The sequence below is a fragment of the Bufo gargarizans genome, chromosome 5 (genome assembly GCF_014858855.1).
Source record: "Bufo gargarizans isolate SCDJY-AF-19 chromosome 5, ASM1485885v1, whole genome shotgun sequence".
Classification (NCBI taxonomy): Eukaryota; Metazoa; Chordata; class Amphibia; order Anura; family Bufonidae; genus Bufo; species Bufo gargarizans.
The window spans coordinates 385,736,176-385,759,660 of record NC_058084.1 but is presented as its reverse complement, the minus strand read 5'-3'; the positions used below and the strand labels follow the sequence as shown (position 1 = coordinate 385,759,660).

Below are 23,485 nucleotides of genomic sequence, written 5' to 3'. Positions count from 1 at the left end.
TATAGCAGAAACCACTAAATTATGAAATTGCTAAATTGGGAATTGTACTTCAACCCAGAACAAAAAATGTGCTTTGACGGACACTAAATATCTTGCCCAGCAACAACAGTACAGCGGTGGGTAACGAGAGATTTAGAGGGAATTAAATTTGAGGCCTAGTATTTAGGCGCTGGGTCACCGGTATGGATTTAGTGACAGAATTAGACTTGGAAATACACAGTAGCGGGTGTGTGTGAAGTTATTCTGAATGACCCTATGTGCACCTTCAATATTATATACCCTTTTAGGGATAGATTTCAAATAGCTCTGATATAGCAGAAACCACTAAATTATGAAATTGCTAAATTGGGAATTGTACTTCAACCCAGAACAAGAAATGTGCTTGAACGGACACTAAATAACTCGCCCAGCTACAGCACTAGGGACAGATTTAGCTGGATATAAATTTGAGGCCTAGTATTTAGGCGCTGGGTGACCGGTATGGATTTAGTGACAGAATTAGACTGGGATATGGCCAAAAAATGAACAGACTATTGCTGGTTAAATGCACTTGGTGTGACAGCTTCACCCTGATGTAGGCTTTAGCCAAAAAACAACCACACCATTGAGGGTTAAATGCACTTGGTGACAGGCGCAGCTTGCCCCTGATTTTGTATATGGCCAAAAAATGAACAGACTATTGCTGGTTAAATGCACTTGGTGTGACAGCTTCACCCTGATGTAGGCTTTAGCCAAAAAACAACCACACCATTGAGGGTTAAATGCACTTGGTGACAGGCGCAGCTTGCCCCTGATTTTGTATATGGCCAAAAAATGAACAGACTATTGCTGGTTAAATGCACTTGGTGTGACAGCTTCACCCTGATGTAGGCTTTAGCCAAAAAACAACCACACCATTGAGGGTTAAATGCACTTGGTGACAGGCGCAGCTTGCCCCTGATTTTGTATATGGCCAAAAAATGAACAGACTATTGCTGGTTAAATGCACTTGGTGTGACAGCTTCACCCTGATGTAGGCTTTAGCCAAAAAACAACCACACCATTGAGGGTTAAATGCACTTGGTCGCAGCTTGTGCTGGCGCACCACAAGACACAAAATGGCCGCCGATCACCCCAGAAAAATGAGACTGACAAACGGTCTGTGCAGCCTAAAAACAGTGAGCAATTGAGGATCAGCAGCTCAATGGTCCACAGCTGCAGATCGATCAGTTAATCAAGTCCTTTGGAGGAGTTAATCTGCCTAATCTCGCCCTACTGTCGCAGCCGCAACCTCTCCCTACGCTAATCAGAGCAGAGTGACGGGCGGCGCTATGTGACTCCAGCTTAAATAGAGGCTGGGTCACATGGTGCTCTGGCCAATCACAGCCATGCCAATAGTAGGCATGGCTGTGATGGCCTCTTGGGGCAAGTAGTATGACGCTTGTTGATTGGCTGCTTTGCAGCCTTTCAAAAAGCGCCAAGAAAGCGTCACAAAAGCGCGAAGAAAGCGACGAACACCGAACCCGAACCCGGACTTTTACGAAAATGTCCGGGTTCGGGTCCGTGTCACGGACACCCCAAAATTCGGTACGAACCCGAACTATACAGTTCGAGTTCGCTCATCCCTAGTGGTGACCCCTAACTCACCTTGCAGCTGGTACCTGCCTGCCCTGTCGTCCCTAGACGGGTTCCTCACCCGTGCGGCGATCACGTGCCTAAACCCTGGCTTTCCCTGAAATGAGCCCTAGATAATGAACGGGCCGGTGGGATCGCTAGTCCTCACCACTGCACTAAGAGGGAAACACCAGGGAGAGGACAGACAAACACAGACAAACACAAACACCCAGGTGGACGGCAACAATTGTCCACAAAGGTCAAACAGGGATCCGGAGGGTAGCGTTCTAAGGCAACACTCAGAGAACGCAGCAACACAGCTCCAGTGGGTCAGAATAGATGTCCAGGCAGGAAGCTCTATATCTGGCAACCAGAGAAGTGTGAGAGGGGAATATAAGGAGGATTGGGAGTGCTGGACAAGGAACAGCTGAGAGAAGGAGCTACGGATCCCTGAGTGAGCCAAAAGGGTTTGTAAAGCAAACCCAGAAAGCTACAATAAGGAAACTTCCCTATCTGACATAGAGCGTGCAGCCAACCGCTGCGACCTCCTGACCCCGGGTACAACGGAGTCAGGCGTGGCTCTTGACACCCTCGTGACAGTACCCCCCTCTCTACGAGGGGCCTCCGGACACTCAGGACCAGGTCTCTCAGGATGAGAGGCATGAAAAATCCGGACTAGCCTGTCGGCGTTTACCTCAGACGCAGGAACCCACATTCTTTCCTCGGGACCGTAACCTCTCCAGTGCACCAGATATTGGAGAGAGCGGCGGACCCGACGAGAATTAACAATTTTGGATATCTGAAATTCCAAACTACCATCCACGACAACAGGAGGGGGTGGCAGCGGTGACGGTTCTAGAGGTGGAACATATTTTTTGAGTAACGACTTATGAAAGACATTATGGATTTTAAAAGTCTGAGGTAACTCCAGGCGAAAAGCCACGGGGTTGATGATGGCTATAATCTTGTAAGGACCAATAAACCTAGGACCCAGTTTCCAAGAGGGAACCTTCAACTTGATATTCCTTGTAGACAGCCACACATAGTCATTCACTCCTAGGTCCGGACCTGGCGACCGTCTCTTATCAGCCATGCATTTGTATTTACCTCCCATATTTTTCAAGTTAGCTTGCACCTTCTGCCATACCGATGAAAGAGATGACGAAAACCGTTCCTCTTCGGGAACCCCAGAAGACCCCCCCTCTTTGAAAGTACAGAATTGGGGATGAAAACCATATGCACCAAGAAAAGGTGACTTGCCAGTGGATTCCTGACGGCGATTATTTATGGCAAACTCAGCTAACGGTAAATATGACCACAACTCTTGGTTTTCAGACACAAAACATCTTAGATATGTCTCCAGGTTTTGGTTGGTACGCTCAGTCTGTCCATTCGACTGAGGATGGAAAGCTGAGGAAAAGGACAAGTGAACCCCTAAACGGGAACAAAAAGCTTTCCAAAATTTAGAAATAAACTGGGTTCCCCGATCCGAAACAACATCGGAGGGGACCCGTGAAGCTTCACGATCTCACTGACGAATACCTGAGCAAGAGTTTTAGCATTAGGTAGTGCGGGTAACGCAATAAAGTGTGCCATTTTGCTAAACCTGTCCACTACTACCAAAATCACTGTTTTACCCGCAGACAAAGGTAAGTCAGTGATAAAATCCATAGACAGATGTGTCCATGGTCTATTGGGAATGACGAGTGGTAATAGAGACCCTGCAGGACGTGTATGTGAAACTTTTGCGCGCGCACAGGTAGAACAAGAAGACACAAAATCCAATACATCCTGACGCAACCTTGGCCACCAAAAACGACGAGACAATAGCTCTAAGGTTGCTTTACTACCCGGGTGCCCAGCAAGTGCCGAATTATGATGTTCCTTTAATAATTCGAGACGTAGGTTCAACGGTACAAACAACTTCTCTGAAGGGCAAGAGACCGGGGCGTCCCCCTGGGCCTCTAACACCTTCCCCTCCAAGGCAGAGTGTACCGCAGAGACAACTACTCCTCTTTGTAGAATGGGTACCGGATCACTCACATTACCCCCTCCAGGGAAACAACGAGATAGTGCATCAGCCTTGGTATTCTTTACCCCAGGACGATAGGTAATCACAAAGTTAAACCTGGTAAAAAATAGCGACCACCTAGCCTGTCTAGGGGTGAGACGCTTAGCTGATTCGAGGTACAGCAGATTTTTGTGGTCCGTAAACACAGTGACGGGGTGGACTGCCCCCTCTAAAAAGTGACGCCACTCCTCAAACGCAAGTTTAATAGCTAACAGTTCCCTATTGCCAATATCGTAGTTCTGTTCCGCTGCAGATAGTTTTTTAGAAAAGAAAGCACAAGGACGCCATTTGCCAGGAGACGGACCCTGAGACAGCACAGCCCCCACTCCCACCTCTGATGCATCGACTTCAACAATAAAAGGCTGAGAGACATCAGGTTGGACTAGTACAGGTGCTGAGGTAAACCTCTCTTTTAGAGAGGAAAAAGCAACTTTAGCGGCGTCAGACCATTTAGAAAAATCAGTCCCCTTCCTAGTCATGTCAGTAAGGGGTTTTACGATCACCGAATAATTTTTAATGAATTTCCTATAGAAATTCGCAAAGCCCAAGAACCGTTGTAGTGCTTTGAGGTTCTCAGGAAGATCCCAATCCAAAATTGCCTGGACCTTCCTAGGATCCATACGGAAACCTGACGCAGATAAATAATAACCTAGGAATTGTATCTCCTGAACGGCTAAAACACATTTTTCAATTTTAGCATATAATTCATTCGTCCGTAGGACCTGTAGTACTTGTCTGACATGCTCCTCATGTGTTTTCAGATCAGACGAATAAATTAAGATATCATCTAGGTATATTACCACAAGCCTGCCGATTAGATGACTAAAAATGTCATTAACGAAATGTTGAAAGACGGCAGGAGCATTGGTCAGGCCGAAAGGCATAACTAGATTTTCATAATGCCCCTCAGGGGTGTTAAAAGCTGTCTTCCACTCATCCCCCTCCTTGATACGAATCAGATTGTAGGCCCCCCTAAGATCGAGTTTGGAGAACCACCTAGCACCCGCAATCTGGTTAAACAGGTCAGGAATGAGAGGAAGAGGGTATGGGTCTCGGATGGTTATCCGATTTAATTCACGAAAATCTAGGCAAGGACGCAGGCCCCCATCTTTCTTTTTAACAAAGAAAAACCCTGCAGCCACGGGTGAAGAAGAGGGTCTGATGTGTCCCTTAGCCAAACTCTCGGAGATATAATCCTTCATGGCTTGTCTCTCTGGACCTGAAAGATTATATAACCTGGTCTTGGGTAATTTTGCGCCGGGAATGAGGTTAACCGGGCAATCATAAGGACGATGAGGTGGTAACTTCTGACAACCCTTTTCAGAAAAAACGTCCTCAAAGTCCGAAACAAATGTAGGTAGGGTAGTTATGGAGGCGACTAAGCAATTGCTATTTAAGCAATTTTCTCTGCACGGCTCACTCCACTCCAATATCTCCCTGGCCTGCCAATCCACCACTGGATTGTGCGCTACCAACCAGGGTAGGCCCAGCACCACCGGAGTGGGAAGCCCCTCCAGAACATAACATGAAAGCATCTCGTTATGGTGGTCCCCTACCCGAAGGTGTAAATTATGAACGATGTGGGTGAGGTTTCTCTGAGACAGAGGAGCAGAATCTATAGCAAATATGGGAATAGGTCTCTGTAACGTACAGAGAGACAAACCCATAGTGCGGGCAAAATGGGCATCTATCAAATTTACCCCTGCTCCACTGTCTAGAAAGAAAGAAACAGTCTCTGTCTTATCACCAAAAACAATAACCGCTGGCAACAAAAATTGCGATGTACGTATGGAGGAAACGTATACCCCCCGGCTGACATCCTCCACACAGCCTGGGGTTAGTAGTTTTCCGACGGTTTTTTTGTTTCTGAGGAAAGAAGGACAGACGTTAATGAAATGACCCCTCTCCCCACAAAAAAAACAACCCCCACGCCTACGGCGAACCTCAGGAGGACGGACCTGACGAGTAGTTCCTCCTAGCTGCATAGGCTCGTCTATGTCCGTACAGACTAACTGCTGCTTGGGAGGGGTTATCAATGGCTCCGGTTTTTTCAACCTGTCCCTAAGGCGTCTATCTATACGGATAGAAAGGGACATAACATCATCAAGGGAAAAGGGGGTCTCATACAATGCAAGCGCATCCTTAACCCTTTCGGATAACCCAGAGCAGAACTGACTCCTGAGAGCCGGGTCGTTCCATTGGGTATCCGTAGCCCACCTACGGAAGTCAGAGCAATACTCCTCTACCGGCCGCTCTCCTTGTAGGAGTCTCCGTAATTTTGATTCAGCCAGTGCGACTCGGTCAGGGTCGTCATATATGAGACCCAAGGCCCCGAAAAACTCATCCACTGACCGAAGAGCCTGGGAATCAGTAGGTAAAGAGAACGCCCAGGACTGCGGGTCCCCCTGCAGCAGGGAAATAACAACCCCCACCCGCTGTTCTTCATTACCAGAGGAGTAAGGGCGCAGTTTAAAGTATAGTTTACAGGCCTCACGGAACGTCAAAAACTTGTCCCTTCCCCCAGAAAATCTGTCAGGGAGAGGGACCTTGGGTTCCGCAACAACCTGGTTACCAGTAGCAACCGCTGGGCTTGCGGTCTGTTGTAATTGCTGCTGTTGCTGGAGGACCGACGCCTTCAATCCTGCCACCTCCAAAGACAGGCCATGAAATTGTTCGGACAGAGCAGCAATTGGATCCATACTGGATTCTAAGTAGGTAAAAAATTTTTTTTTTTTTTTTTTTTTTTTTTTTTTACCTACACAAAAATAAGGGCCAGATATAATGAAATGACCGGCAACACACACAGGGAGGAAAACAGGGAAAGCCCTGCACAAGGGAGAGGGAAAGGTGGTGACCCCTAACTCACCTTGCAGCTGGTACCTGCCTGCCCTGTCGTCCCTAGACGGGTTCCTCACCCGTGCGGCGATCACGTGCCTAAACCCTGGCTTTCCCTGAAATGAGCCCTAGATAATGAACGGGCCGGTGGGATCGCTAGTCCTCACCACTGCACTAAGAGGGAAACACCAGGGAGAGGACAGACAAACACAGACAAACACAAACACCCAGGTGGACGGCAACAATTGTCCACAAAGGTCAAACAGGGATCCGGAGGGTAGCGTTCTAAGGCAACACTCAGAGAACGCAGCAACACAGCTCCAGTGGGTCAGAATAGATGTCCAGGCAGGAAGCTCTATATCTGGCAACCAGAGAAGTGTGAGAGGGGAATATAAGGAGGATTGGGAGTGCTGGACAAGGAACAGCTGAGAGAAGGAGCTACGGATCCCTGAGTGAGCCAAAAGGGTTTGTAAAGCAAACCCAGAAAGCTACAATAAGGAAACTTCCCTATCTGACATAGAGCGTGCAGCCAACCGCTGCGACCTCCTGACCCCGGGTACAACGGAGTCAGGCGTGGCTCTTGACACCCTCGTGACACCTTGTCCCTATCCTGAAGCTCACAGTCCTCTCTTCCATTCAGGCACAGATCGCTCTGCAGCACTGTGTGGGCGGAGACTATGCAGATTATCGAGCTACAGGCTCCACCCACACATGTCGGCAGCATGATCCATGCCTGAAGGATGAGTGGTGGAGCAAGGAGAAGTCTTCCTGCTTCACCATTCAGAGCGCGGCTGGCCTGAAGGAGGGGAGGAGCACGGGAGCTAAGCGGTGAGTGACAGGACCGCAGCTCCTCGCGCTCCAGCAATGAGCGCTTCCATCTGTATTGATGGAAGCGCTCATTGCTTCTGGCCTCGGACAGCTGTGCTGTGGGCCCCCACAGGAGCTGTGAAGCCCGGGCACTTGCCTCATCTGGGCCCGGGCAAGGCCTCATGCACACGACCGTTTTGTTTTTTGTGGTCAGCAAATTGCGGATTCGAAAAAAAATGGAATGCCGCCCGTGTGCCTTCCGCAATTTGCGGAACGAAACAGGAGGCCCATTATAGAAATGCCTATTCTTGTCCGCAAAACAGACAAGAATAGGACAGGACTCATAATTTTGGCGGGGCCACGGAACAGAGCACACAGAGTGCTGTCCGCATCTTTTGCGGACCCATTGAAATGAATGGTTCCGTATACGAATCGTATGCGGAACGCAGAAAACGGTCCGTATACAGAACGCAAAATACATTCTTGTGAACGAGCCCTAATTGATGGAAATAATTGATTAATATGGTGCCATGGTGCCTATTATGTGTCCTGCCATTAACAGCCAGCCTCCATCGTCTTTGTTTGTAGAGATGACTGCTATGGACAGGTTCTGTTTTGCATCTCACGAAGGTTGGGTTTGAATATGGAGGCCTAGTGGTGAGCGCGTCAATCTACTGTGGAGTGACACAACTGCTGGTACGATGATCTGGGGAGCCCTCGCATATGCCCTCGTAGTGATACGAGGGACACTAATAGCTCAGCGATATGTGTAGGACATCCTGCGGCCAAATGTGTTGCCTCTCATGACAGGGCTTCAAAATGGAATTTTTCAGCAGGATAATGCTCGCCCACATACAGCAAGGGTTTTTCCAGGAATTTGCGCTATTAGGTCTCATGCACATGACTTTTTTGGTCTGCAAAATGCAGATTCTTGAAAATCAGGCAGCCTTCTTCTATATTCTGTATATTTTCACTCCCATTAATAGAGTGGGGTATTTTCATTTGCAAAAATGGACAAGAGTTGGACTAGCAGTGATTATCTCCTTGAATTGTATTGTTCGGTGTGCTATCAGCTGTAAAAACACATAGCACACTGAAGAATATCTGGTCATGTGCATGAGGCCATGAAATGCATTATGATCTATGCCCTTTATCTGCCTCCTAATAAGTGGAACTAAAAAAATGGAGACTAGAAATAAAAGGTTATGGATCTCTAAAGTGCACTGCACCTCCTTCATTCTCGTGATTGGTGGTGGTCACAGAGCATGGACCCTACTCTGATTTAAAAAAAATCACTATGACATTTCAGAAATGAATTTAATTGGAATTACATTTTAAAAGTCATGGCCGTTCCCCATACTTATACATACAACATAATGTATTCTAGGGCCTTCATATAAAAACATTACATTAGATGAATTGCTTTTACTGTGAGATAATGTGCCTTTAAATTCTAGGTTACACTTGATGGGTCTGGGATATACCCAGGGACTCTACTTAGAGTAGCATAGATAAAATGTAGGCCCTTTTCAGATGCTGACAGGACTGGAGCCCCTATTCCATTTTGGCCACAGGTGGTGTTCGAATGGGCCCACCTTAGGAAATTATTCTTGAGGCACAAACCCTGTATCATTAATAAAGCTTAATATATTTTTAATCAAATATATAGACCCTTGTGGCAATTGATTGGCTCCATGGCCAAATGGGCTTTTTTTCTCCTGGACTATTGGGGCCCACTATAGTATTAGAATCTGGGCCAATCGGGGAATCTACTGATACTCCGGTGGGCCAGTTCAACTCCAGCCACAGGTTCTATATAGGAATGCACAGTCCTCGATCTCTCTGCCCCCTCCCCATCTATTCACAATGGTTTAATTCAGCTTCCTGAGAAGCTTCAGCCCCTAAATATAAAGGGTTTGGCCTATCTCAGGCATTGATGAAATATCGGCAAGTATATGCCATCAAAGTCAGATAGATGCGGGTTCCTCCTCCTATCTCCAGAGCTGTGCCCATGCTAGGCTGTTTTAAGGAATACCATAGCAGTGAATGGAGAGGGCACCATGCAAGCATGGCCTCCTCTTCATTCACTGCTATGGGACTGCTGGAAATAACCGAGCCAGTGCTTGGCTATTTTCGGAACTCCTATAGAGGTGAACCATGGATGACCATGCATGTGCAGTTACTCTCTGTTCGCTTCGAGGAGCCTGCTTTGGAGATGGGAGCACTTCCCAAATGTGGGACCAGTACTATCTGCCATTGATGGCATCTCCTGACGATATGTCGTCAATGTCCTAGAGGAGCCAACCTCTGTAAACACTGTTATTTAGCAACTTCACGATCCTGGGTTCAAATTCGACCAAGGGCAACATCTGCATGCAGTTTGCATAGTCTTCCCAAATTTGCATGGAGTTACTCGGGTTTTCTGTCACATACCAAAAAACTATTTGGAATTTCGGTTGTAAACCCCAATGTAGAAAGGGATCGATGTAAGTAATGACTGTGGAATATGATGGTGCTATATAAATGAATAAAATAAATGAAGGTAGTGACGGTCTCACTAAGAAATAAAATCCTAATAAATATTCCTGAACCACACATACAGACGGATACTACGTGTCTGCTCTATTTGTAGAATACGCTTGTATTTCATCCTCCAGCCTTGCTCACAGACACCTCCATATATGTAAATTCTTCATAGCTCCGATGTATAAATCGTTCAGACGTTCCTACCCCTGTTTTGCTCACAAAGTTCAAAATTAATCATTTTCCATGTCCAAATCTCCCATATACAGTCTGATGAGTCAGAGACTCGTCATAGCCTATGTGCGTAAGTTTGCGTGAGATTTGCAGTAGTATTAGGTTTTCAGCTGCTGCAGCTGCATGATATGCTAATGATCAGTAACAGGAGGGGCGAACCCTGCTTAAAAAATAAAATGTATATCTAATTCATAGGGGAAGGGGGGTGCGCTCAGAGGTACGTCAGGGGGGGAGCTGCATCCTGTATATAGTGTGAAATATTTGCAATCTTCAGACATAAGTCATTTTGACAAGTCAAACTATATAAGGGATAATTGCCCCCCCTTTATACATGACCCTTGTCTGCAAGGTCTCACCTATTCGTGACGTGCTTGCTGCTCAGAGGTAGGAGGCGACAGTGGGTTTTTAGTCATCCACTATTACCCCCCCTCAAGCCCCTCCTGTAGAGGAAAGACTATAAAAGCCACAGTATGGCAGGGAGCCGACTCAAGCAGGGGATCAGGGAGAACAAAGTCTAATTACAGAGAAGAGAGACATAAGAAGACTGTCAGGCAACTGAAAGAAGACAGATCTGAGAGAAGACACAAGCCACAGACAATGTAAGTTCTCCGAGGAGCTGTCCTCAGTGCTGAACCTGCTCCTTCATCGCCCTCTCACTTTTCTCTCTGCCACTTTGATGCTATTTATCACTTTGCTTGCATTTTATATAGATGAATGTCTTTATAGCTGTAAAATTACTAAAATTACTAAAAATCTTGCAAAATACAACCGTAAGCTGATTCCGGTTCTGTTACTGCATGTTTTACTGACACTTTTTCATTACTAATGACATCAACCTATTTTACTCCTTTTGTACACGTCGCACAGGTTTGGGGTTTGTCAGATGTAGCAGAGCTGAATTTGACATGATTATCTGCCAACGAAAGCTTCTTTATTATCTTAAGGGCTCATTCAGACGGCCGTATGTTTTTTGCGATCCACAAAACTGCGGTTCCTTATTATTATTTTTTTACGGACAGTTCAGTATGTCAGCAAAAAAAATAAAGCAGATTGCATTCCGCATTTTTGCAGACCCATATATTTTAATGGGGCCGCGTCCTAGGACATGTTTTATTTGTTTTGCGCGGCCGTGGAAGAAAAAGATGCAGACAGCGCACGGCGTGCTGTCCGCATCTTTTGGGACCCCCCTAGAAGTGAATGGGTCCGCATCTAGTCTGCAAAATTGCAGATCAGATGCGGAAAGCAACATACAGCCGTCTGAATGAGCCCTTACTCGCAGTTGATTCAGCGTCACATTGCTAATTCAGCACTGCTACATCTGCGAACATGGCAACAAAAGGAAAGTTTAGGGACGTGCGTGCTGTGGCTGTGCAGTATTGGATTGTGCTAGTTCCTTGACACTTGTTGAAGTTCTGATTTCTCTGTTACTTTTTCAGATGCAGGGAAGCATGAGGTTGTGGATGTCAGTGCTGACTATAGGTCTATCCTTGCTGATCTGCTTGGGAACATTTGCAGAAGCTTACCCTTCAAAACCAGACAACCCTGGAGAGGATGCACCAGCAGAAGACATGGCCAAATACTACTCAGCACTGAGGCATTATATAAATCTTATAACAAGGCAAAGGTAAGGTGTACATTGTCTGTATGTCAGACGTTGGGGAACTGTGTGCACTGAATGATACAAGTACATAAGATATGCAATTTCTCTCTCTAATATATATATATATATATATACAAAGTAGCCAAGCTGAATTTGTCATTAGGCTATTTGGCACTACATCATCTTTGCACTGTGATTATTACCAGTATTCTTTTCTTAAGCCAAAAGCCACATAACATCTAAACGGGCTCTGCTACATTTACCTTTTAAAGTTAAGGAATTATTAAAGATTATAATAGTAATGATAGTCTAAAAACATATGCAATTTTATTGGCTTTTTGGTTCATTTTTTAGTACCTTTCTTAAAAGCCTTGTTAATTTTTAAATGTACATTCTACTAGATGGAAACATTTGAATAACCTCAGCAGGCTGCAGACTTCTATAGAACTTATATACGCTTATATAATTCAAAGTAGAAAAATAGCAGAGTTGAATTTGTCATGTAATACTGGGAGGATATAGATTGTGAAGATCACTGCCTTAGGCTACATTCACACGACCGTATGGGTTTTGCGCAAAAAAATACTGATGCCTTTTGGCATCTGTATCGCATCCGTTTTTCTGCGGATCCATTGTAACAATGCCTATCCTTGTCCGCAAAACGGACAAGAATAGGACATGTTCTATCTTTTTTGCGGGGCTACGGAATGGACATACAGATACGGACAGCACACGCATTTTTTGCAGACCCATTGAAAGGAATGGGTCCTCATCCAAGCCGCCAAAAAAAAAAATGGAGGCGGAAACAAAATACGTGTGTGCGCGCATGTAGGGTAAAGCAGTAGGCTTCAGATATAGCAGAGCTCAGTATGCGATTTGGTAAATAATATATTAACTCAGAGGCTTATCATGAAGCACAAACAGTGCAGCTCTAAATTCAGCTCAAGCTCCATTGATAGTGTAAGGTCTATCTTGCTTTCAGCCAAAAACTAAAGACAGAAGTCAGGCAAAATAATACAATTATTGTCAGTGGAATATATAACCTGCTGTCCAGATGAAATTAGCAGTAATGTGAACTGTACCCTAAGAGGGGGATGAATATAGGGTAAATATGAAAATATGAGTGAGCATTAAATACAGTTGAAACAACAGTAAGAGGCGGAGGGGGGGTGCACATACAGTGTAAATTATAGGAGGTAGGTACAGTACATTGTATACACTATAAAAGTCAGATGGAAAAGCAGTGTAACCTATAAAGGTAGGTGAACGTGCGATGCTATAACAGGCTGATGGAAATACAGTATAACTTATAAGATGTGGGTGAATGAATAGTATAAGCTATCAAAGGTGGGCAAATATACAGAATATTTAGAATACACTATAAGAGAGAGATGTAGATATAGTCTAAACTATAAAGGATGAGTGAATATGTGATATAAGAGGTGGAATATAATTATGAATATTAAGAGGTGTATGAATATGCAATATATACTGCTAGAGATCAGTGAATATTTGATATATTGGGTGGAAATAAATACTCTAAGAGGTGGATGGATATACAGTATACACACTACACAGGACATACTAAAATCATTAGCTGCATATACATTGTATGCTACAAAAGGAGGGTAAACATACATTATAAGCTATACGAGTTAGATAGATATAGTGTATATTGTATAAGAGGTGGAAGGAAGTATAGTATAAGTGTAGAGGTGTGTGACATAAAAGGTAGATAAGTATGCACTACATAGATTCATATAGAGTTGGGTGGTTATATGGAATGGTATATAGGCTCTGGGTAGATGTACAGCATTATAAAACAAGTAGGCAAACATAAATATGAGGTGGATGGATATACAGTATACAGGTAAACCATATAGTATGCAAGCTGGGATACACTATATAAACTATATTATAACATTTGAGTGCATATGCAATGCTTTCTATAAGTGTTAAGTGTACATATGGTATTTGTCATTAGAGGTGAGTGAATATACAGTATATATTCTAAGAGTTAGTTGGCTATATGGTATACATTGTAAGAGATGGGTAAATATACTGTACAGTAATATACAGTACATACCATAAGTGTTTGGTGTGCAGTACATCTAGTATATACTAGATACGTGGATATTCAGTATGGTATATCTTATAAAGGCTGAGTGCATATACAGTACATCATGGGTGAATATACAGCACATGCTATAAATGTTAGGTGTGCAGTACATGTAGTATATTCCATATGACATAGGAGGTCAAAATACAATCTATTGAATAAGAGTTAATTGGATATTCAGTATGGTGTATCTTATAAGGGATGGGTACATATAGATTATATAATAGTTGGGTGAATATACAGTACATATAAGCATTAGGTGTACAGTGTACATATAGTATATTTTATAGGAGGTGGATATATGTTTTATATCACATGGGCTTGTATATCACACTGTAATGCATAATGTGCATTAGTGAATATACAGTATATAAGTATTAGATGTATACTGTGTGTATAGTATATACAGTATATTTTATAGGTGGTGGATATATGGCATATATTATACGGGCTTGGTGAGTATAGTTCAGTGAATATATGGTGTAAATATAGTATATACTAGAGAAGAGCGAATTTCCGCTTATGAAATTCGTTCACACTTCGTTTGGTGGTAAAGGGTGAATTGCGTTATGGATTCAGTTACCACGGACCATAACGCAATTCTATGACGGAATGCATAACGGAATGCCTTTAGAGGCATTCCGTTATTAATTCCGTCATAATAGAAGCCTATGGGCTGCAAAAGGGATCCGTCTCGTTTCGGTTTTGCAGGAGAGGACTCCCCTGCATAACGGAAACAGGACGGATCCGTTTTGCAGCCCATAGACTTCTATTATGACGGAATGAATAACGGAATGCCTTTAACGGAATCCATAACGCAATTCACCTTTTACCACCAAACAAAGCGTGAACTTATTTCAAAATCTGAAATTCTCTCATCTCTAGTATATGCCATGAGATATAGGTAAATATACAGTACATATTATGATAGTCAGCTATATGGGATATATAATAAGATGTGAGTGGGTATATGGCATATGCTAGAAGAGCTCAGTGGAAATACTCTATAAGCTATGAGAGAAGGGGAGATATATTCATTCCTATCTGCTAGGCTGCGCTTATATAATTGTTCTGATTTGGAGACTGGGCGTGCAGTACACTTCATCTGATTCAACCAGTATATCTGTGATTTTTTGGAGGATTCTGAAACGATTAGTGTAAAGTGATGAAGCGATGCAATGGAGATTTATGCATTGTGACAACCCGCTAGTGAGACACTGCAATGAGTTGATTAAAAAATACAGAGGGAGATGGCACATTGTGGAGAGTCAGAAGTGCCCGAGAGCACAGAAACATGTCCCCAATTTTAAAGTAAGCCTTCGTCACATTTACCAGCGACCCATTCACAATAGAGGGGGGCTGACAGAGCACCCAATAGATGATGATAACTCTCACAGGCATTTAACACCCAAATGATTATGCAAAAACTAAGTAAAGTTGTGAAGCTCCTTGCTGAAGAACGCTGAGTCAGTTCTCCCAGCCTCACAGCAGGTGGAGATCAATGGAAATAAAACCTCTTGAAATTCTTCATTTAGTAAATCAATGACAAATTCAGCTCTGCTACATCTGTACCTAATTAGATGAATACATCCAGACTCTCACTTGGTCTTTGTAATATCTGGATAGCTGGCATTGAGTATATGTTTGATATAGCCTGGCACTTTGTGAAATCCGTTCTAGACATGTCATTTTCTGGGTATATTTCTCAGTCCTAAAGTGATTCATTTACATACTCGGCTGACATATTAGCGTTTCAGTCATCTCCGCTACTTCGGATAAAAGAGCAGCCTGGGGTTTTAGCCATTTGTGTCCATTTAATATGCCTTAGAAATAAAATGATTGTGAAAATATTTGAATTTATTTTATCGTTTGACATTACTATTATTGTATTCATTTATATAGCGCCAACATACTCCACAGTGCTGTACAGAGACACATGCATAGCAATCGAAATTCCAAATTAACCTATGCCTATCTTTCTGAAGTGCGGGAGGAAACCCATACAAATACAGGGAGAACATGCAAACCCCATACAGATCTTGTCCTTAACTGGATTCTAATCAGGACCTCAGCACTACAAGGCAACAGTGCTAACCACTGAGCCGCCGTGCTGACATGTAGCAGAGCTCTTACTGTAATGCAAACTGAAGGGCAGAATAAAAGAATAAGGGGACGGTCACACATTCAGGGTTCCTGATGCAGTTTTTGGACTCCAAAACCAGGAGGGAATTTAAAAAAAGAGAAGTCGTAGCTGTCCTTTATACTTTCTTCCCTTTTATGACGCACTCCTGATTTTGGCTTCCAAAACTGCATCAGGAAACCTCACCCTGTGGACGTACCCTAAGGTAAAATGGTAAATCAGATGGTTATAGGAATAGCAATGGGCAAGAATTATGGATAAAGGATGCGCAAAAGAAATGGCTAATGCATTGCCAAGGTCCCCCTGATCAGTGCGATGCACGATGTTAAAAATGTCATGAAGTATAGACACAACGAAGGAAGCTGAATGACACAAATATGTATGTGCTTTGGATATTTACTTGTTTTTAGGTTGTTTTTGCATCTTTGTCATTTATGTACTGGTAAGTTACTGGGAGTCGGGTATCATTTTATATTCAAAAACCCCAATATTACACCACTTATTAGACACGTCTATAATGTGGGGGGTCGATCACCACTACTCCATATATTAATTTGGCTATAGTCTGTACTATATGTATGTAGTTAGAGAACATACATTCTACATAAAGTCAGATTTAAGCTAATTTTATTAAATTTTACACAAAATCTCCTTTTTAACCTTACTTTATTTAGCATTTCCTATCAGAGCTATAGCTAGCTTTTCTTTCAAGAAGATGCGGATTCAGATCTGATGTAGTCAGAAAGGGAAAAAAATCTGAGGCACTTACCCTTGTAGTCACTTCAATTGAGATGAGAGAGAGAGAGCAAACTAGGGCAATCTTCTCTTGAGATATTTAGTACTCTTGTCCTTTTGGATGGAGAACTGGATTGCATGTCTCATTTCCAGTGGAGTATTACACATGGGTCTCTCTGTCCCTCTCTCTCTGGTTCTCTCTCTGTCTTCTAGTATTCTCTGAATCTTTTCAGAAAAAAGATGAGTCCTAGGAGACCAGAGTCTGGAGTATATCTGATTCAGGTTAGATCAAATTTTTTGAAAAATTCACCAAATCAAACAACCCCTCAACAACTAGTCTTATCAGGCCTGTTTGTCAGTTGACGACAAAGTAATTTTATTTTTAGATTTTAATCTTTGCATTCCAAGGGCCATAACTTTTTGGGTTTTCCATCGATGCGCCTATATGATGGCTTGTTTTTGTGGGTTGAATTGTATTTTTCAGTGGCATCATTTTAGGGTACATGTAATTTTGGTTTAGCTTTTATTATATTTTTTCGGGGGGGAAGGAAAAAGGGGGAAGGAAAAAAATGCCAGCATTTTGACCATTGTTCTACTAGTTAACTTTATTAGTAACTTTATTCTATGGGTCCATACAAATGTGGCAATGTCAAATATACATGGTATTTTTTAGGTTTTAGCACTTTTGCACATTAAAACCTATTTTATAGGTAAAAAAAGGTAATTATTTGTTCCCTTACGTCCTACCAGCAGTCCAGATGGGGTTAACCACCCCCCCGTGGATTGGTAGGACCGGCGGAATTTTTAATGAGCCCGAGTAATAAACTTAATGAAACACTTAGGCCTCTTTCACACGGGCGTCATGTTTTTTGCCCGGATAAGAGGCGGGTGCGTTGCGGAAAAATGCACGATTTTTCCGCGCGAGTGCAAAACATTGTCATGCGTTTTGCACTCGCGTGAGAAAAATCGCGCATGTTTGGTACCCAAACCCGAACTTCTTCACAGAAGTTCGGGCTTGGGATTGATGTTCTGAAGATTGTATTATTTTCCCTTATAACATGGTTATAAGGGAAAATAATAGCATTCTGAATACAGAATGCTTAGTATAATAGTGCTGGAAGGGTGAAAAATAATAAAAAAGTTAACTCACCTTCTCCTCTTGTTCGGGTAGATGCCGGTCTGTTCTTTAGCTGTGGGCTGAATGACCTGAGGTGACGTCAGATCACATGCTCCAATCACATGGTCCATCACCATGGTGATGGAGCATGTGATCTGACATCACCACAGGTCCTTCAGCCCACAGCTAAAGAACAGACCGGCATCTACCCGAACAAGAGGAGAAGGTGAGTTAACTTTTTTATTATTTTTAACCCTTCCAGCACTATTATACTAAGCATTCTGTATTCAGAATGCTATTATTTTCCCTTATAACCATGTTATAAGGGAAAATAATACAGTGAATAGACTGTCACCTAGAACCCATGCGTGAAAATCGCACCGCATCCGCATTTGCTTGCGGATGCATGCGATTTTCACGCAACCCCATTCATTTCTATAGGGCCTGCGTTACGTGAAAAACGCACAAAGAGGAGCATGCTGCGATTTTCACGCAACGCACAAGTGATGTGTGAAAATCACCGCTCGTGTGCACAGTCCCATAGAAATGAATGGGTCAGGATTCAGTGCGGGTGCAGTGCGTTCACCGCACGCATCGCACCCGCACGGAAAACTCGCCCGTGTGAAAGGGGCCTTAGGCCTCTTTCAGACGGGCGTTGCGGGAAAAGGTGCGGGTGCGTTGCGTGAACATGCATGATATTTCCGCGTGAGTGCAAAACATTGTAATGCGTTTTGCACGCGTGAGAAAAATCGGCATGTTTGGTACCCAAACCCGAACTTCTTTACAGAAGTTCGGGCTTGGGATCGGTGTTCTGTAGATTGTATTATTTTCCCTTATAACATGGTTATAAGGGAAAATAATAGCATTCTGAATACAGAATGCATAGTACATTTGCGCTGGAGGGGTTGAAAAAATAATAATAATAATTTAACTCACCTTAATCCACTTGCTCGCGCAGCCCGGCTTCTCTTCTGTGCTGTGTACAGGAAAAGGATCTGTGGTGATGTCACTCCGGTCATCACATGGTCCATCACATGATCCATCACCATGGTAAAATATCATGTGATGGACCATGTGATGACCGGAGTGACGTTACCACAGGTCCTTTTCCTGTACAGAGCACAGAAGAGATGCCGGCTGCGTGAGCAAGTGGATTAAGGTGAGTTAAATTTTTTATTTATTTTTTTAACACCTCCAGCGCTATTGTACTATGCATTCTGTATTCATAAATAATAAAGACCGGGTCCCCATCCCGATCGTCTCCTAGCAACCTGCGTGAAAATCTCACCGCATCCGCACTTGCTTGCGGATGCTTGCGATTTTCACGCAGCCCCATTTACTTCTATGGGGCTTGCGTTGTGTGAAAAACACACAAAATAGAGCTTGCTGCGATTTTCACGCAATGCACAAGTGATGCATGAAAATCACTGCTCATGTGAACAGCCCCATAAAAATAAATGGGTCCTGATTCAGTGCGGGTGCAATGCGTTCAACTCACGCATTGCACCCGCGCGGAAAACTCGCCCGTGTGAAAGGGGCCTTAAACCTCCCCTATAAAGGAGGGAATCACCTCCAGCCCATGGTGTTTTTTTCTGTCCTCCGGACAGGTGGGCTAGGCAGTGATTCCCCCCTTTTTTTCTTAGGGGGGATCTGTTTTTTTCAGCTTGTCAGACGGTTGTGCCTCCGTCTTTGTTATGTAGCTGGACCGGCAGCTTACCTTGGTTCTGCCAGGCATTATGGCCCTCCCTAGGGGTTCTTCTTGCTATCTCCCCATCTGTGCTGCTGGTAGGACATAAGGGAATCGTTAATTTCTAACGATAATTTGTTTTCCCTTAGTCCTAACAGCAGGACACAAATTTCCCACCCTAGTAAGGCTAGTTTTTTTCTTGCTAGAACACAATGGGCTGTAGGTGATTCCCTCCTTTATAGCGGAGGTTTAAGTGTTTCATTAAGTTTATTACTTGGGCTCATTAAAAATTACGACGGTCCTACCAGTCCACGAGGGGTGGTTAACCCCATCTGTGCTGCTGTTAGGACTAAGGGAAAACAAATTATTGTTAGAAATTAACGATTGTTGCATTGCAAGAACTATACCTTTTTATTTTTCCTTTGACTTGCGCATGTGGTAAGTTGTAGTTTTTTTGGTACCAGTTTAGGGTACACTAATTTTTATAATTTTTTGGGGGTGAAGAATAGAAAGAAATAGCTAATCTGGCATTTTTTATGCAATGCATAGTTCAGTATAATTAATTCATCATCTTTGTTCTATAATTTGTTACAATTCCACCAATACCAAGGCTGCATATTACAGCTGATCTCCTGCCACAATCATGTGGGGAGATTGAACTGTTCCTAAGAGATCATCAAAATTAATATATTAATTCTGGTGCAGGACCTACTTATTACAGCTATCTCCATCATGGGTCTAAGGGGTTAAAATAACAAGTAATATGGATAGAACAGTAGATTGAAATTCTTGCCAGAGTCATGTATTTCAATACCATGACCTAGATAGACAGGCTCATTGGCACTAACAAACCCTTACTTCCAAATGTGCCCCTCATTTTCCACCCCTCCCAGGTTCAGAGAATACTGTAACACATGTAACATGTAGAGTAACACACATCTTTATGAAAAAGATATATGTTCATCAAATAGGATATGCAAATGGGTGTGGGTGAACTGGAAAACTGTGTTTCCCCATTCTGATCCAGAGGAAGATACCCCCCATTAGATACCTACCTCCCCTCAAGATATGTGGTGAACCAATCTGCCCCAAAAGGGAAATATTTTTCCCCCTGTTCCCAAGGGGTGATCATAAGTTCAAACAAGAATTCTTCAAACAAATCACCGATGCCATTTTTTAAGCCATAACATTATAACTGAAGATGCATGGTAGGCACACAATAGTTGTGGGTTTCAATACATGCATCAAAACCATGCTAATAAGATACAAAACAGTGACAGACTGAAAAAGTATGTACAATCAACATAACAAAACAATAGAAAAGGGAAAACATAGCTGCCCGAAATATTAAAGGCCCATGAAACTGGGTCAAAAAATAAAGTTAGCACTTAGTAGTGCTAACCTATGATACCTTTATGTCTGGTTAAATAACTCTATCATCGGTTAGCACTACTGAGGGCTCATTTTATCTTTGTCACTCATTGTCATGAACCTTCAGTGTTTAACATGGCAACGCTCCCGTTGCTCTTAGAGACTCATTTGCATATATTAAAACTTAATTTTTCTCAGCAATGAAGGCACATATAAACATGGGACCAACACAGATCCCTTCACTTGACAAGTGCACATGCAACAGGTCAGACAGTTTCATAGGTACACTTTGGGGCAACTTTTTTTTTTTACATTATTGCATTCTACTCATTTTGGGGTAAAAAATGATTTTTGCAATTAATCTTTATTAAAAAATTTCAGCAGTTTTTGAAATGCAGGGATTAAATACATTTCTGTTCACTCTGTGTCCCATCAGATGACAGCCCTTATCTCTGCTCTCCTAATAAAACATTCATTATAGCTTAATTCTTATCAAAGTGATAAGAATATGGCTTAAATGAGCATTTATCTGATAGAACGCAGAATAAACAAAGTTATTTAACACCTGTATTTCAAAAATTGCTGAAAATTTTTGCTAAAGACTAGAGATGAGCGAATTTCTTAAAAGTTTGATTCGGCTAATTCACCGATAGCGCTGCCCCCGTCATTGTACCCCTCAGATGCCGTGTTCATACATGATCGCGGCATCTGACTGCAAAATTAACAATAAAAAAAACTATTAAATCAAACTTACCGCATCCATTTGCTCACGGTGGGCCTTGAAGATCTCAGCGAAATCCTGTGTGGTGCGAGATTATGTTATCACGGCGGCCAGCGTGATGAAGTAATCTTGCTCTGCACGGGATTTCGGTCGAGATCTTCAAGCAAGATGGAGGCTGGCGGCCGTTGCGAGCAAGTGGAGGAGGTAAGTTAGAATTTTTAGTTTTTTTATTAGGTTAAATCGATTCGCTTACGTGAAGCACAAGGAAATTTGGCTTTTAGGCGAATTGAATTTATCCTGAAATTCTGATCGAATTCCACTTTGTGAGATTCGATTTGCTCATCTCTACTGAAGACCAATTGCAAAAGTATTTTTTTGTCCAAAAGGAGTAGAATGCAGGGGCGAACTACCATAGTGGCAGACCATGCGTCTGCTATGGGGCCCAGGGCAAGAGAGGGCCCAGTTGGGATCATACCCTCTTCTACTGGAGGTGAAAACTTGGACTCTACCCTCTAAAGGAACAACTTTTAGCAAATGAGGCAGTGGGAAAATGGCCCAAGGGTCATTGAAAAGGGTTTAGGCGGAAACCCTTCTGTCCTATGTGGGGGGGCCTGGTTTGATCCTTGCTATGGGGCCCCTACTTCTCTATGTACGCCACTGGTAGAATGCAATATTTAGTAAAAAACCCGCAAAGGTGTTTGTATCCTTTAAGTGTTTTCCCTTTTTGTGTGTAAAGATTGCAGTTGATTTTTTTGGTATTGGCTGTAGATATGGTTATTCATGTGTCTTCTTTTGGATTATGATTTCTGAAACCATCACATGTTCCTGCTACGACCAGCTCCTGAGGTGACCATTCCAGTTATATAAACTACATTGTGTTTATATACATTTTTTTCTCTTTTTCATTTGATCATTTTAATGACTAAAGACTTCAATTTTCTAGGCCTGAGGTTGCCTTGCCTTGTGTTAGCGGTTCACAGCTACCTCTAAATGTCTAGTATTATAACTCTGCTTTGTGTTTATCAGATATGGGAAGAGATCAAATCCTGAAGCAATGCTGTCAGATGTTTGGTGGAGAGAAAGCACAGAAAACATCCCACGATCTCGGTAAGAAGAAGGGTTTAGTGTTTGGAAATGTTCTTTCTATATGAACTTATGGAAATGTGTAAAAACCTCCACCTAAATGTGTTCATTGCAAATGATTGTAGGATCTTCAGGGCTACATTTGTTACATGTGATTGTTCCTTATTTTGTCCCAAGAATTTACATGTAACTAGTGTATTGGGTCAGATATTTTACTGTGGATTCTAACATTTTATTAGTGAGAATAATATTGATATGAAAAGGAAACAACAGTCTGGGTAATGTAAGGGGACACTCCTATATCTTTAGGGTATTCCTCACACTCATGTAGATATGCGATTGTTGCACACTTCCTATGACGTAGTTAGTACTGTACCTCAGTTCAGTCTCTGTCCCGATTTCAAACACTAGCCCTAACTATTAGTATATTTTTGGAGTCTGGGATAAAATTACATTAAACCCACAAAATAAGCGGAGAGTATACAAGCTCCATGCAGATGATGTCTTTGGTCAGAACTGAAAGGCAACAGGGTGACCACCAAGCCACCTTAGTATCATTTCAATGTAAACTTTCACAAAATGGGGCCACCACAGGCCCCAGACTCACAAGGACAATGTTCACACTTTGTTCACACAATTTTTTGGAATTGTTGGTGATTTAAGAGGATTGCAGAACTATTGACAAATTGACATCAGTTTTTCAATCCATCACTAATTGACCGTAACAATAAAACAGATTGTGACATGTGACATATGTCCTGTTTTAGCCACACAAAAAAATATGGCAATTAATACGATTGAGAAGAGAACTTAGCCAAGTACGTTAACCATATAGATGAGTATCTGACA

General features: G+C 42.8%; 1 protein-coding gene across 1 annotated transcript; it reads left to right on the top strand.

The window, feature by feature from the left end:
• The first annotated feature begins 11,499 nt into the window (after positions 1–11,499).
• On the top strand, positions 11,500–22,664 carry NPY (neuropeptide Y). The gene is made up of 2 exons (XM_044295475.1): positions 11,500–11,687; positions 22,580–22,664. The coding sequence occupies exons 1-2, from the start codon at positions 11,500–11,502 to the stop codon at positions 22,662–22,664; spliced, it is 273 nt and encodes a 90-aa protein (XP_044151410.1).
• The last annotated feature ends 821 nt before the right edge of the window (positions 22,665–23,485 follow it).

Bases quoted from the DNA above. Each gene is read 5' to 3' on its own strand.
- NPY (XM_044295475.1), top strand. From the start codon at position 11,500: ATGCAGGGAAGCATGAGGTTGTGGATGTCAGTGCTGACTATAGGTCTA. The intron at 11,688-22,579 runs GTAAGGTGTACA...TGTGTTTATCAG, and splicing joins AATCTTATAACAAGGCAAAG to ATATGGGAAGAGATCAAATC.